The sequence below is a fragment of the Pleuronectes platessa genome, chromosome 20 (assembly GCF_947347685.1).
Source record: "Pleuronectes platessa chromosome 20, fPlePla1.1, whole genome shotgun sequence".
NCBI classification, from domain to species: Eukaryota; Metazoa; Chordata; class Actinopteri; order Pleuronectiformes; family Pleuronectidae; genus Pleuronectes; species Pleuronectes platessa.
In genome coordinates, this window is record NC_070645.1 from 9,478,440 (window position 1) to 9,494,669 (window position 16,230).

General features: G+C 43.2%; 1 protein-coding gene across 1 annotated transcript in view; it reads right to left on the reverse strand.

Annotated features, from left to right (window-relative positions):
- The window catches only part of jph1a (junctophilin 1a), a 30,662-nt gene that overhangs the window by 11,785 nt on the left and 2,647 nt on the right, over positions 1 to 16,230 (reverse strand). Inside the window, exon 3 of the mRNA XM_053412944.1 lies at positions 14,681 to 15,449. Coding sequence (XP_053268919.1) covers positions 14,681 to 15,449 — 769 coding nt within the window. The remainder of the gene's footprint in view (positions 1 to 14,680; positions 15,450 to 16,230) is intronic.

Below are 16,230 nucleotides of genomic sequence, written 5' to 3' on the forward strand. Positions count from 1 at the left end.
ATCGTATCGTATAGCATTGCATCGTGACGTATTGCATGCCACTCAGGCTGATACTGTATAAAATAAAAGAATATTGATAAACCTAAAAATCTAAAGGCAGTGGGATCTCTAACATTCTCACTTTGGAAGGACTTAATCCTTAATCTAGGACCGTCCATCTACAGTGAATAGAAATGTCCACACGCCCACGCACCAGGAATGAGCTTGGGTTCACATCTGCTGAGCAATGCTGATGCTCCAAAAAACGGAAAAGGGCGTAATGTGTTTTGGGATCAATGTGAGCTTAGCGTTGGCACTGAGAGGCATTATGGGTGTGCACCATGGTGAGACAGACAGAGGCTAGGTGGTGACCTGCTTAGCAAATCCCTTGAAAACTCCACCAGGAGATGCGGACACACGCACACACAAAAAACATAATGAGACCTGTGACCCCGGGACAACATGCCGCTGCCGCCTCCGAGGCCGAATCATGCAGTTACATGACATGCATCGGTTCAAGCCGGCGGATTAGTCACTTCACGTATGAGCAGATACTGAGACGACTGCAAAAAAAATGCTCCAACAATACATGACGGTGCAGCGTGGATCCAGATGGGTTTGTCCGAGTATCACTGTAAGCATTGACAGCTGTGCCTCGTGCCCTGCTTAACCCCACTCATCCATCTTCCTCTCCCTCTTTCTTTCAGCGTCCGTTCTCCCTTTCAATCAATGCCTCTTTTCTCTTTCCTTTTTTTTGTATCCTTCTTCATCCAGCCCCCCCCCCCCCCCCCCCCCCCCCTGTCTTTCGGTCTGAGTGACCCCGACGGACAGATGTCTCTATTTCCGACTGCTCCTCTGTCCTTGGACTCCGGGCCGCTCTTGTATTTGATGGACTCGGACAGTGAGATATTAAAATGCATGAGGAGCCATATGCCGGCGGGAGAGAATGGACCACTTTTCCTCTCCAGAAATAAGTTGCCGCCTCGACCTCAGCGGACAGAGGACACACTCAAGACTGTGTTTGCAGGACAGCAAAGTCGCTGGAAGACACTGACCAGCTGCAGAGTGGAGAATTTAAAAAGAGCCACAAGTACAACCCACACAATTCTTTGCTTCTAGACGTTAACTATTAAAAACATGTCGGAGCTGACATTGAAGCATTCCAGTTACATCACACCACTGACATGTATCCCGCAGACATCCACTTGCCACACATGCTACAACAAGGACGTACATGTGTCTATTTCTGAAATGTGTGAAATGTGCGGCCGAGTGAAAGGAGGCATGAATGAGTCATAAATGCGCACGGCGTGCACCGCGACGTATTCCGAGGATCTTAACAGTTCCCTTTAGGTGGAGTGGGCATTATGGAAGTCGAGGACAGAGTCAGGAAGCGACGTCGGCTGTTCCCAGATAGGATGTCTGGTGGTGGGAGGTGACAGGCGGAGAATGATGGGGGCAGAGGAGAGGTGTGACAGAGCAGTGGGACAAGAGGAGAGTGCAATGGAAGGCGAGAAAACATGGGCATGTGCATGGAGATGAAAGGGTTGGTTGGTTTTTCTTCCTGGCATCAGTAAATTCTATCTTGATGGCTCTTATCCAACTATTGAGGAACGCTGGCGTCTTAGCGTCCAGGTCCTGAGGGAAATATCACTAACTAGCTGCTGACTTTGTGCTGTTTGGCAGAACGGCCGACTACCAATGAATCCTATCACATTACAAGCAGTAACTTAATCTATTCTTAATAAAAACAGATACTGATATTGTGTGATTAGCCCACACAGTGGCATGAACACGGCATGCTTAGGCACAGAGACAAAATACATACAAACACATTTTCTAATTATTGAATTACCTTAAAGACATATTCAAGGTAATTACCAACAATATAAAAGCTCATATTTGACCTTTGGAAAAGTTATATAACCGGTCAGAGATTCTGCAGCCTCCCAACTTGACGCCCATCTATCTGAATATAAAGCAACACCTGTTCATGTCTAGTTTTGTGTGCACCTGCTGATGCACACAAACCCAAACTTGCACAACAGTTGGTAGAAATCTGGAAAAAAAGGAAGAAGGGAGCAGAGACTTTAAAGCAACTCCTCTTTGGACTGAACTGCGTTTGAGAGATGAGATTGATGAAGGGCTGCTGAGATCCACGGCTGTTTCATTACTGAGACAAATGAATTGTGCGAAAAGTGTTGAGTCAGTTTGGCAGCGAGCGAGGCTGATGCTCTTTCTCTCTGTCCGTGTGCGAGTGTGTATGTGTGCAAGTGTGTGTGTGTGTGTGTGTGTGTGTGTGTGCAAGTGTGTGTCTTTGAGATAGAGGATGATGGGGAAAGAAACAAAGAGGTAAGTGGAATGGAGATGAAAAGAGACAGAAGTGGAGAGAGAGAGAGCGAGAGCGAGAGAGAGAGAGAGAGAGAGAGAGAGAGAGAGAGAGAGAGAGAGATTGAGACAGATTGCCCCGCTAAAGACTCCTGGATATTTAGAACCGCTGAGGTATGCATCTCGGCCTCTCTAATTTTACTGTAGGGTTAAATTTCAAACCCTGGCTCCCAAGTGGCACGCTGCATCCTCCTTTAAGGTTTGTCTCCCGCAGGATTTACAGTTTGTGTGTATCTGTATTATGTGCCTGTTGTGTGTGTCGGGTGTGCAAATTCCCTTGAGTGGAGCCCTTGTCCATCACTCCCCAGGCTATGGCCTATTTGAGGAATGTCCCCTTCGCATATGCTGACACAGTTCCACACCCCTCCCTTCGCCTCGTGGTCCCCTCTTCTTCAATACCCCCTCTCCATTCTCTCTTCCTCATCTCTCCATCTCACTGACCTATTCCCCCTCCCCCTCGGTCCAGGCTGGGATAATGCTGACTGGTACAGTATATAATAAGATAGAAGACGAACGGACCTCGTACGCAGTAAACATCCGCACTCGACAAATTCGCTTTTAACGCCATCACCCTCTTCATCATTCTCTTCATCACTTTTATGAGAGACCTACAACTACAAAGCAAGGGTCATATTTCTAGAACACGCTCCATTTAGGCCGCTCCAGCTCTAAGTGCACAGATCTGCTTTGTGAGAGGATGTTATATATTACCAGAAATTACTGCCGTGCAGCTCGGCCCAGACAGGCAAGCCAGGTCCGACGCGGCGGCGCAAAAAATCACAGAAAGTCTGCACAAATTAGCACTTAGCCGGCCCTGCACACATCTAATAGTCGTGCATGCCCTCGCTATTGAAAACCCAGCTGGTGCTAATTCAGGATTACTCCAGCGTGACTAACACTGTTAGCAGTTAGCTAAGACAGAGTCTGAAATTATTCAGGATTTATTCCTGGGCCGAGGTCCGGGCTGGGGCTGCAGCAAATGAGGCTTTAAATGGGAAACAGAGATGCTGTTCTTACGAGATAAGCTAAGTCTATCCAGAAGACAGAGGTATAGCTCTGTATAATGAGAATATATCAAGACAGGGTCATGTTAACTGATGGGATATAAAAGGCACTTTAATCATTTCGCATGTCAGAACATCTGAGTGGTTTGACAGATGGGGCTCTTATCCTTTCTATTCTATTAAACTGCTTTTGAATCTTGTCTAATCTTAACCTACAAAACCATAAGCTTTCTGGATAAGTCTCGTCATATTTCACAATAACATGGGGGCTTTGTTCAGTGTATAAACAACTTAACTTGGCAGAGAAGTCGAATACAAATAGACAGAGCACTGCAGCAGCATTAAAAAATACAGGTACAGGCACTTAAGTAAATGGAGCAGGGTGCGACGATGGAAAAAACAAGTTCGAAAAGCACAAGGCGGAGTGCAGGGACATAGCTAAATAACAAATGTACTTGTCTGAGTGCAGAAGAAAAAGACATAGGAAAAAATTATGGGGACACACTGAGGATTGAATTCATAGAGAAATCGTGCAGGTACACAATCAGTTGAACTTAATGAGTAAGGCACAATGTGACAATGGCTAAAGGAAACTTGCTTTAAAAAGTGTTTTCAACAAACACAAACAAGCAGTTTGTTAAGTGTGTGATATTGTAATGAAAAATGATCACTATATTATTATACTCTCTTTGCTTATGTAACTGCCAATGTGACCTTCAGCACTCAGACGTATACCATATATAAAGATGGACGACATGACAGCTAACCAAAAGTGGAGCCAAAGCTTATTGATCGCCCCCTGGTGGATGGCTGCCTTGTAGGTCATAAACCTTGCCTCCTCCATGTTACTAGATGGGACAAGGACCCAACAGAAAAGTCAAAGTACTCATCAAATAAGTTTGAGTCAGCTCTTTTCACACTGATGTTTGTTTAGGTGAGTCACTACTTGCTCCAAATGACATTAAAAGATTGCGTGCAAGCATGAAAGTGCTATAAATCATCTAGTTGGTTATAAAATTGTGAAAACTATTACTAATTTCATGCCTTTGAGTCATTTTTTATTGTGATTTATCGTGTAACAATGCATTCATCTTTGTTTGTTCACAAGGCTGAAGAGACGGATTGGAAACTCACTCAAACACAGACTTCATTTCCAGGAAGAAGTAGGCGTATAATTAACTTTGATTAAACAAGAGAAGATAGAAAAAAAATCAATTGACATATTGTGGATTACAAACCGAGCTGATCTCCCACCTGTGTTAGGAAACCTCCCCAAGCTTTCATCCAAAAACCCATAGTCACAGGTTAGTCTGACCCTGCATCAGGTTTTCAGTGTGTGAATACGTGGAAGTGCTTCTTACATCCCGACGTGAATGAGCATACACTGAATTGCTGTTTTATTATAAACGCTGTTCATTTTGTGGTATGTAACAGGCTCTTTTATCTTGAAGGTCTGATACGCTCTCATCTGAGTGCTGATATGAATGCTAACGGCTGCGCTGAGAGAGCGACACACAATCCCTTGCTGAGATGATCCCTCTGGTTTTGGTGAAGGGCAAAGGCAGGGATTCAGATCTCAGCTCCGCGCTCTTTGTGTCAACACTGCCGGTGAAACATGGCCACAGCTGATACAGCTAATGACACTAAGGGGGAGGGGTTAACGGTGGCTAAACCACACAGCGCAGAAAAATTGGGATTTAGATTTTACTGTCGCCTCAGTGTTTTGTTTGTCACTGCTGGAAATAAGGGAAATAGGAGGGATGAGGAAAAAGCAACTAATAAAGCTGATGAATCAAACAAATATGTTTTCCAATAACCATATTTTAATATCGACACAAATATAATATTTAAATGATCTAACAAAAAACCCATAGAAGACAAATAATGACATGATTAGACCCCCGAGTAGTTTCTTTTCTCTGAAGGCACTCAGTTCTTGCATGCAACTTAAATTTGATCAGATAAAGCATATTAGGGAATTTACGTGCATGCAACTAACTTGTGTACTTTAAATAGATTGTAATGGGAATTTATGTAATTATTGGCAATCATGATTCCTTAATAAAGTCCATAGTTCAGTGCAGAGCACATCACTGAATACAAAGTTTCTTTGTAATGGATTAGCTACAAATCTGTCTTTATGGAGAGATTAACCAAAATTAAGTAATATATATACATGTATGATTTCAGTGAGTTACATATGGTAAAGTATGATTGGTAATCAATGCCTAGAATAGGAATCTCTATCAGTGCTTCCCTTTTTCTTTGCACATTCACCCAAGGCCCAAAGGTCAATTAAAATGAATAGAGAGCATCTGTGCTCGATTTAAATGTTAATCAGATATGTAAATTCTTGTTAATTCTGTTTCCATTAGTCGACCAGGTAACAAAGCAAAATTAGGGACGACATTAACTCTAAAAATGATCAATTAATTGGCAAAACTGAACTCAAGATGGACGTCAGCATCTGACCTCCAGTTACTGTGTTGCTATAGAAGCAACATGTGACTGTTTTCACACACACACACGTACCCGGGACCCAGGATTAAAAAAAAAAAAATTATACAAATGAACCTGAGGTTGTGCTGCACAGACAGACACACAAACACAAGGGCCCAGTGATGCAGATCAAAACATTCTGTCACATTACTATGCAAACACACCACAACATATACAAATGCAGGCGCACACATGCAAAAGCTTCAGAAGTACACCTTAGAGAAATGAGCTACCTCTCATGCAAATGAATGGTAATGCAGACACACACAAACACACACACACGCACACACACGAAATCAGCATAACAACTTGAAAAGGACCATCACTGAGCAGCGCCTTAATGAGACCCACTGGGAATCGGGGAATCAGTGTCGTTGAGGGACATTTATTTGCAGTGTTTTGGAATATTACATCGTTTTTCACTCTATAACAACAGACTTTACATAGCATTGTTAACCCAACAATTGCAACCTGACCCACTCCACGAGCCTCCAAGGGGGAACAAAAACAATGTGAAATCAACAGCGCCTCTTCACTCTGCTACTTTATAAAGAAAATCAAAAAACGGCTGACATGAGGCAGTAACCACGGCAACCACCAGAGATACTTGAGCATGCTGTCTAACCGGGCAGTTGGCCTGTACTAATGAATTTGCAAATGAACAAACCCCTCACACTACAGCCCACTGTATGGGTGTAATCTTGCACACATGCACACACACACACGTATACCCACAAACAACAATTCAATGGTGGTTCTCATTTAACTACGAGGCTCGTCATCCGAAGCTGAACCTGTGTGAGTAAAGGTCACATCGCCTGGCAACCACTTGAGCTTAAGGAACAGTTTTAATTATGGTCTCTGCTCTCTCTCTTCCAATCTCCTGCACGCACACACACACGCACACAAACACACACACACACACACACACACACACACACACACACACACACACACACACACACACACACACACACCACCATCGATTTCCTATTTAGTGCAAAGCCAAAGGAAAGTATTAGTATTAGGTTACATCTGCCCACTGCTGAAAAAAACGGTGATGCAATCTTCACACTCTCGCTTTTTCATGGACTGACTGGAAAATGTGCAAAAAACATGACTGCTAGCGAACATAAAAGTAAATTATTATGAAAATCATTTTAACAATGATACATCATTATCATCCGCTGCCAACTCTAATGGTGTGTGGGTCAAGCTCTGCATCGTATCAATTGTATAATCCAAGAAAAGGTGATTGTGATGGGTGAACCACAGATTGTGTAATCCTAAAGGAAATGAATCACGGACCCACGCACGGCTATCATCTATGCTTGTGATTACAAGAGTAGTCGCTCGCTTTAAGAGGGGATTCGGTGTGGGAAAGCAATACTGTGAATCAACAAGAGAAGCGATAACTCCCTAATCCAATCCATGAACATCTGGAGTGAAAGCGGCCTAGCCAGCCAATCAGAGTGGCTGAACAGATTTAGCAGGGCACGTTAGAATCCAGAGGTTATAGACACTATGCTGTAACAGCAGGTACCAGATTTGAAGAGTCACCTCAGGCAACACAAACTGAAAACGACAGAATCACTGTTCTTTGTGCCTCAGATAAACAGATGGCGACGATAACAGGCAACTCTGGTGTTGGTACCATTCTTTATTTGAGCATTTCGAAGACACATGAGGAATTAATTATGAAGTACAGTGACCTTTGGGAGTGAAATCATTCCTAGGCTGCCATCGCCGACAGTATTGTTCTATAATGAGCCGACAGTATTCAATTTGACTGTTTCATCAAGGCTATGGTGGAATTAATGATGTGTTATTGAAAAATCTCCATAAGGCAGACATAACCAATTGATGATTCTATCTATATGCATTTTAATGTTTAATTTATATATTAAATATCAATAAAAATTGCAAATAACTCATATAAAGGACACTAAAATACAAAAGAGGTTGATTTTATTGGTAAAAGTTCCCTCTGCCTCCTCAGTGCATATTTATAGCCGCTGATACAGCCCCAGTCTAAATACTGTGGACACTACATTGAGGACTTAACAGGTTTATTTCCTGTCAGTGATGACACCTCCAGAGCAGGTCAGGCAGTGCATTATGGGCTGTAAATCAATGCACAGAGCACGACATGGACGTTACAACACTGAAAAGACTGTGTCACCTTTAACAGAGTAACATCCCAACATGTGTTTGAGTATTGAAGTACACACATTTCAATATTAGAATGATGTAAACGGCGGTGGAGCAGGTGCAGGTGATTACACACTGCTGCAGGCTGACATTTGGGATTTTTATGTAACAACTCGACACGTCACAGGGAAATTCTCAGGAGACACACACTCACACACACACTCACACACACGCAGGGGAATCTTGGGATAGATTACTCGCTCACTGAGCAGCAACACTGTTCACTTGCATGTGTTCTTTCTCTACATCTAAAATAACAGTGTGTATAATACAATATTTAAGCCGCTCCACTGAGGCCGACCTCTGTTGACCTCTCTTACATTCACAATTATAAGTAAGAGACGTGAAAATACAAAAGAAAGAAGCAGTGCATGAATTATTTTCTGTGTTGGAGGCCATTCTTCACAAACATGGCTGAGGTGAGGCTGTGGAGGAAATGGAGGAGTGGGTGAAAGCAGCTGTAGAAGGAGCAGTTTTGAATTTTTAATGATTGCAGGTGAACCACTACATGACTTAAACTCTTTATGACGGCCTTGGACTTCACATGACTCCCCCCTCTCTGCCTGGCTGACTCATCCCTGTCTTTCTGGAGAAGCTACATGAATACAGCATGTGCCATTGAGAAATTTCACGCCTCAGTACCAGGGTGTAATGTTGGTGAAACCCAAACCTCTGGCCACTGCTGTCCACACAGCACGGTCGTGTTAGCGGCTCAGCGTGGCTGCACTTAATTGGTTCTTTGAGCTAATTGCTAATGTCAGTATGCTAACAGACTCACAGTTAACATATACCGGTTGCCAGATGTACAATCATTATCGTACTTTTACGACAATTTTGCGAGCTTTAGCTCATTAATGCACAATTTAAGATAATATGATCATATGATCACTCGCAAGTTTTAGTCCTTCCTGTCTCATGTTTCAAAATAAGAGTCTTGCACCTTGCCCCTAAATCGCTTCGGAATGTCAACATAGCTTCAAAAAGGTCCAATCCCTACTCTGGTCGCATACAATCATTAAGAAAGTGGTAATATTCTGTGGAACTCCATTAGGGCCTTCTCAATTACCAGTTTTAAGAGTTTATAAAATATTATATTGAAAACATATTTAAATTATTTATTGGATATTTAAACTTTCTTTTTTCCCGTACATATTTCAGATATGTGCCAATTCTGGAAAATTTCAAACCACAGCATCAAATTCAAACCTATGGCCACTCCTGTCGATGCAGTGCAGTCAGATATAGTGGCTAAAGGCTAAACCTGTTTAAAGCTGTTGAGAAGTTTGATTCTGGTGGACTGTATTAAAGTGAACAACTCTTGAAGGTGTGAGATAAAAAATATTAAAAGTTATATGTAGTTTCATTCCCAAACATACTCCAAGCACATTTTTTTAATAAAACAATTTGCCTTCATTTGTCAAGATATATATATATATTCAATAATAAATCTTTGCATAATGAGATAATGATTTTAAACATAACCCATCAGTCGAAACTTTACAGCTCATTAAAGACTGGCCGAGCCTTCTTGTGTATCGCTACTCAAACTTCATCCATGGTTTCATCTATTGACGTCTTTCCGGCTGTTATGACAACATGTAATGATAATTTGATACACACAACAAGATTACATTACACACTGTCATGTGATTCCAATGTGGGTCATTCACAAACCATTCGACTAACTCATCACGCATGTGCCACCTTTCATACGTATCGGCTGGATATAACTCAAGTCATTATTATTCTATGTAAGAGCATTTGATCGGGTCGGCAGTAAATGATGACCTCCATCATGTTGCTGTAAATAGGAGCCACCTCTGGGATGAATCTACAGGGCTCGCTTTACTCTGAGTCGTGATTCAGGCGGCTGGCAGTCCTCGCCACGCAGTCACAGTCGGTGTACGCTTCGTGCCTCATTGCTACTGTACATTTTGTCACTTCATAAAGAGACAAATTTGACACACTTGAGAAAGGTGTGTGGCGCCACTTCATAAACCTCGATGAGGGCTGGCACCGGCGGCGAGATCAAAAACACACGCATCTACACACATTAAACCAAATAATCCGATTCCGGTTTCCTGCGGCCGGTTTCGGGCAGAAGTCACTGCTATCGGGGGAAACTATGTCCCGAGTATTTTGCTTATTGTGTTCACATGGTGAAACACAGGCTGATCCGTACGGCGCTCCAAAAAGAGCAGGTGTTGAGTGGCTGAGGTCATCACACAGCAGGTTATAAACAAACACACACACACAGACACACACACACAAACACATACTACACGCTTTCTCTGTTCTCTTGCCAAATGATAGCAACCTTGCTCCATCTCTCACATCCATTCTTTTTAAATCTTTTCCTCCCATATATATGGATACACACACACACACACACACACACACACACACACACACACACACACACACACTCGTTTGGGAGAGATGAGAGTGTGAGTGAGATGGCGGGCTGCTATATCAGTGGCGGGACGGGTATATATTCCTGGCTGGTGCTGATAAGCCAACTGATGCCTTGCCTTATTTAGTCAGTACTCACTGACACACACTTGCAGAGCAGCGCACATGCACTCTGACTGTATGTGTTTGTCCAAGAGAGTGTTCGCATGTCAGTGTATGTGTGTGAAGCGTTCCTGTGAGGGGGGGTCTGATAAAGCAAATACATGTGTGTGTATGTGTGTGAGAGAGACAGAGAGACAGTGCAAATATGTCTACCTGCTTTTCTGCCAACATGTAGAGTGGCCAGCTTCTTACAGAATTAAGGAAAATAGCTTCATGTGCTGCGGAAGTAGTGCAACAGTCATAATTTTTTTTTTTTTAGATATTCTGTAACTGAAGCCAAATAGATGAAAACTAATTTAAACCGCGGCAGAAACAACATGGTAAGCAGATATTCGGAAAAAACAAATCTGATGATGCTGAAAAATTCTCCGACTGGCTCTCACACCCAAACGTGTCCTTCCTTGCACTCACAGATTATATAAAAATGAACTCTGTGATCCTTAATATAAATATTCCATATATCATTCTTGACTTTAAATAAATGTAATCAACATTAACACCAGTAACAGGCGTAACAGTGAACTCTGGTTTACTGTGTTGTAAATTTTTGTGTGCATTGCTTTTTGTCTGGACATCTGCTCACCAGAAGGTCGATGCTTTCATACCCCGGCCCCAACGTGTCCTTGGGCAAGAAACTGAATCCAATTTGCCCCTGATGGCTGTGCTTATAGTGTGAAAGAATAGATGCTGCAGTAAAAATCATAATCCTGAAATTTCACACGTCATACAACCTGAAGAATGTCTCATCCAAACAGTTTAAAAAATAAATAAAACTGCAGCTTGTCCATATCATGCACACGTCAACCTAAGTTCAGGTGTTCAAGAGGTACTGATAAAACCCTTGGCACATTGCTGAGTATCATTTGGCTGATTGCTGCAGATGTAATAAGCCTCTCATGAATAAATGTTCTGCTCCTAGAGAACCTCAATATTTTGTTTTTCACTAAGCACAGAGCTATTAAATAGGAAAAACATGCTTTCTCCATTTCCCCGGAAGGAATTTTTTGTTTCAACTTAACATAAGAGAATAAAGGTCAGGTTTAAGAATAAATAATTTGAATAACAACACACAGTCCACCAGAGATGGGCTGTTGAAACTAATATGCAAGTGTGCTTTGTAGATTTTCAAGGTTAATGTTGACACAATCATTTTTTATGCTTTGGTTTTTATGAAATAGCACAGAGGGTGCAGGCAAGTTTAGGTATCACAGCGTTCATTACGGTTCATCGCTGAGTCTCCCGAACACATAAACTGCTGATCCCTGACAAAGAGGCTTAATGTGAGAAGCATCATGATGTAGTAAAGATTTCAATGGTGCTAACAGTCACTTATCTCCGTTCACAGGCCTCAACCACAACCACAACCACACACACACACAAACACAGAGGAGAGCGTACTTTCCGATAAGAGGGGCGAAATAACTGAATGAGGGACCTCTCCACTCCACCGCATCACAGGAGAACGCCATAGATTGGCTGGACCACAAGCATGAGGTCATCAGCTTTGCCCCAGAGGCTGATGGGATAGCTCCTCTGTACACTAATTCACAATGGAGGGGTAGGTGTGTCCCAAGCTCTCTGTTTCATTTCTTCCATTTCTTCACATCCGCACACTCAAGACTTCCCAGAATGCTCTTGCTCAGCGAATTCGCTGCATCTCCCAAATTATTCACTCAACATTCATCCCCTCGCTCTCTCGCTTCAATCCATTTTTCCTTTTGCTCTCTCTGTCTTCTCTGCCGTTGCTCTGCCTCCCTCCCCTCACTCCCTGCAGATCTGCTGCCGAACGCTCCACATCCAAAGACAGGGAGTCACGTGACGAGAGCTGGATCGATAGGAGTGCATCTTTCGCCATGCACTGTATAATGAGACTTACATAACACGCTTACAACCGTCACCGTCTGCCTGTTTCTAACACAAACACACTTGACAGAGGGGGAAAAAAAATTGCTGAATTCAATCAGCAGAGCGCAAGAGATGATTTTCCAGCAGCACATGATGGAGCAGCACAAACCAGCCAGTAATTTGATCACTAACTCCAGTACAGGGGAGCTTGCTTGCTGCCATAAACACTTTGTATCAGCGTGAATGTTTGCTCTGTTGCTGCCGTAGCGCCATGCATTAGGTCATGTGTTTACTTCTGTTGTAAGTTGTTGCACTGATGCACAATCCGAGGAGATCAGGGGGCTCTTTCTTTCACCGTATTATCCATTTCTCTTTTCCTGGTAGGTTTATCTCGACATCGCAGTCCGACCCTCGCTGACTCAGACAACGGACTCATAATATCATGGGTCTTATCTGGGGAACAAACAGCCGTTCTAATATTAAGCATGTTCAATCCTTTCTCATGTAATCTGCATCTTATATCCTCCACAAAAGATTGTGGGGATATGAGAATAAAGCCCAGCTATCTATAATGTCTGCAGCATCTATTACTGTATTGCTCTGATATGCCCAGGCTATATCTAAATACGCTTATTCAATGGCTCCAGTGTTCTGTTTATCTACAGTGTATAATATTATTTTATGTAGATTGCTGATCAGCCAACAAAATGCTGGAATGACACCGATTAAAATATAATAATAAAATAAAAATAATTTGATAGATAACTATAAATAAAAATAAAACACAAATAAAAAAAAAATATAGATCTTGGATTCAGAAACTAAAAATATTCACATTGTTTTTAATAACTTTTCATATCGACATTTCAGTGAAAGGCTCATATCGGCTGATATTATTGTCATACTGATTCATAGGCAGGGCTCTAGTCCGAACAGCAGCGCAAACAAACCCTGAAACATTTAATTCCACTGATATTTCCTTAACAATTTGGGATTTGAGTGAAACGTTACAACAGCTATAGGATGGACTGTAATGATACCCAGAACGAATGCAAAAGGTCGAATTGCCATAACTTTCATTTCGTGCCATCATCAAGTCAACATTTCAGTTTCTCTGACGGTTTGATGGCCAATCATCAGCTCGTGTTAGCATCATGCTAGCACATAAAACTAGAATGGTGAATGCGGTAAAAGTTGTACCGTATCAGTTAGCCATCGGCATGTTAGCAGTATATTTCTGTCAAGGTGTTTACATTCTGATGTTAGCATTTAGCTCAAAGCCCTGCTGTGTATGAGTACACCCTCACTGAGCTGCTAGCATGGCTCCAGATACTAAGGCCGGTTTAATTACATGAAGCATTATAGGCTGAAATGATCCAATGATTCAATGATACCTTCAGAGCCCTGTAGCTACGCTTCTTTGTGCTGTGTCGAAACACAATCCGTACGTTTGAGTTTTATGATTTCTTGTTTTCATACATGCAAATTCGTGTGCAATCGGAAAAGAGGAGCGTGTGACTGCAGAGAGACCTTTTCACAGCTTGTACACACCCTGACAGTCTTCAGCTTAATAATTCCCTGATGCACTGAAACCAGAGGATGTCAAAGCGATGCTGCGTACCCTGAACTGTGTCCCAGTAGGGGGGACGGCTTTAAATGAAAAGGTCACGTCTCATCCACCTGTTAAAGAGCAGATGCCACATCAGAGCAATGCTTGGCAGGGGGAGCAGGTATCGTTATTGGGCACACGAGACTCACTTGGCCCGAGCGGGGGTATGGCAATACGGCTCACGGATATGAACTCTCGGACACACAAATCTCTTTCTCTCACACACACACACACACACACACACGCACACACACAAGATGCCTGACCCCTCTCCTTTCGGAATGAAAGATATGAGCAGGGAATAGAAAATAGAAACAGAACCTTTTCCCCGGGATGATCACAGCGGCTACACAAAAGCCTTGACTGTCGGTGATGAATAAAGGTCGGAGCTGTCGTGATGTGACTCCACTCACAATCAGACCAGGAGATATTTGTCAAACAGGCCACTGCTCGGACTCTTTGACAGAGACAATAAATGCCTGAGGATATCCGGCTTGTCTTTTTGTCGTGTTGACACAATACACACCCATATGCACACAGAAGCATGAATGAACACACATAGGCACTATACCTGGAGGCTGCTATTTCCACTTTACTCCTGGCGATGGCTGCAGCCCTCTGTGCCCCCTCCACTGCCCGATCCACCTTCTCTTTGGTTTTGGGGTTTTTAAGAGGAATTAACTGCTTCCGTATTCCACGCACCAGCACATTATTTTTGTACTTCCCTTCTTCTTTGGTGCTGTCCGGGAAAACCGTGCACCCGTAACCGTGGCGCTTGTTGTTGAGCCATTCTCCCTCGTACTTCATCCCATTGGATCGCTCCGAAACACCAAATCCATTGCGTTTGTCATTCTTCCATTCTCCCATGTAGGTCTCGGTCGTGGTGGCGTCCACATGGTCCTCCAGAGGTAGGTCCTCGTCAGGCAGCTCGCCGTCACCGATGGATATGGTAGAGTTGGCGTCGCTGGAGCTGATGCGGCTCATGGTGGCGTCGCTTCTCGCGGAGCTGCGCTTGCTGGAGATGGACGTCCGAGAGTCCGACTTGCGCAGCTGCCTGAGGCTGCCGAAGAGTGAGCCCCGGCGGAACAGGCCCTTCTTCTTGCCGGTGACGACCTCGCTGTCTGAGTGGAAGTTGAGGACGAAGCCGCCGCGACTGCCTGTCGGCGTGTCTGTGGTGATGGAGAGGTCCTGGAGCACCGTTCCGTTACTCTGCTCGGAGCGCAGGGAGGCCAGGGACGTACGGAGAGGTGATTTGATAACGGTGGCCATGCCATAGGGAACACTCTGACGTACGCCATAGCCATGCCGCATACCGCCCATCCACTGGCCTTGATAGGTACCTGAGGGAACAGGTGATATGGGTCAGCGGGTGCTAGTGAATTACTGTACATTTCTGAAGTGGTAGTTCCAAACATTTTTAGTGCATGGACCCTTTAAAAGAAGAACTGTCCACTTGTGACATGTTGCATATGTCAATGAGTTCTGAGTAGCTCCATTCGGGCCAGGAGAGATGATATTATCCAGGTTTTTGCAAATAAATCAAGCAAAGTACAGTAGTATAAGTAATAATAATCCTCTTGTGACCCCTCCGATTAATCTTGTGACCCCTTGGAGGAACTGGAGCGTTATAACCACTGTCACACAGTCTGATGTATAAAAATTGAAAACTGTTTGAAAATATGCAATGTATCTGAACATGACAAAGGTGAGAAGAAGGTGCAGATTAGGTGACAAGACTTTGATCCACTAGGTCTACAGTTACAGTGCAGTCTCGGAAAAATGGTTGTTGTTCCAAATTCAAAGTTACAGAATGAACTTCAAGGACAAAGTGGTTTCAAAGTCCTGCTTGTGGTTACTGTCTGTCTTACTGGGACTTATTCCAAGGAAGTGTCTTTTATCTAAATGAAATTCTGTATAAGCATAGAACATGTCTGTAGTCTGGGATTTCTACAAACTCTCAGAGAAGACGAAAAAATACAAATCATAGTAGATGATGCACACAGGCTTAACCTGTCCTCAAAAGCTTTAGAGTCATATCAGGGTTTAATTTCCATCTCGGTTGAAGTGAGAACGATTTGTCTGATTCCTGTTGTGCAATTGGTCGGCCTGATATTCTCTGTA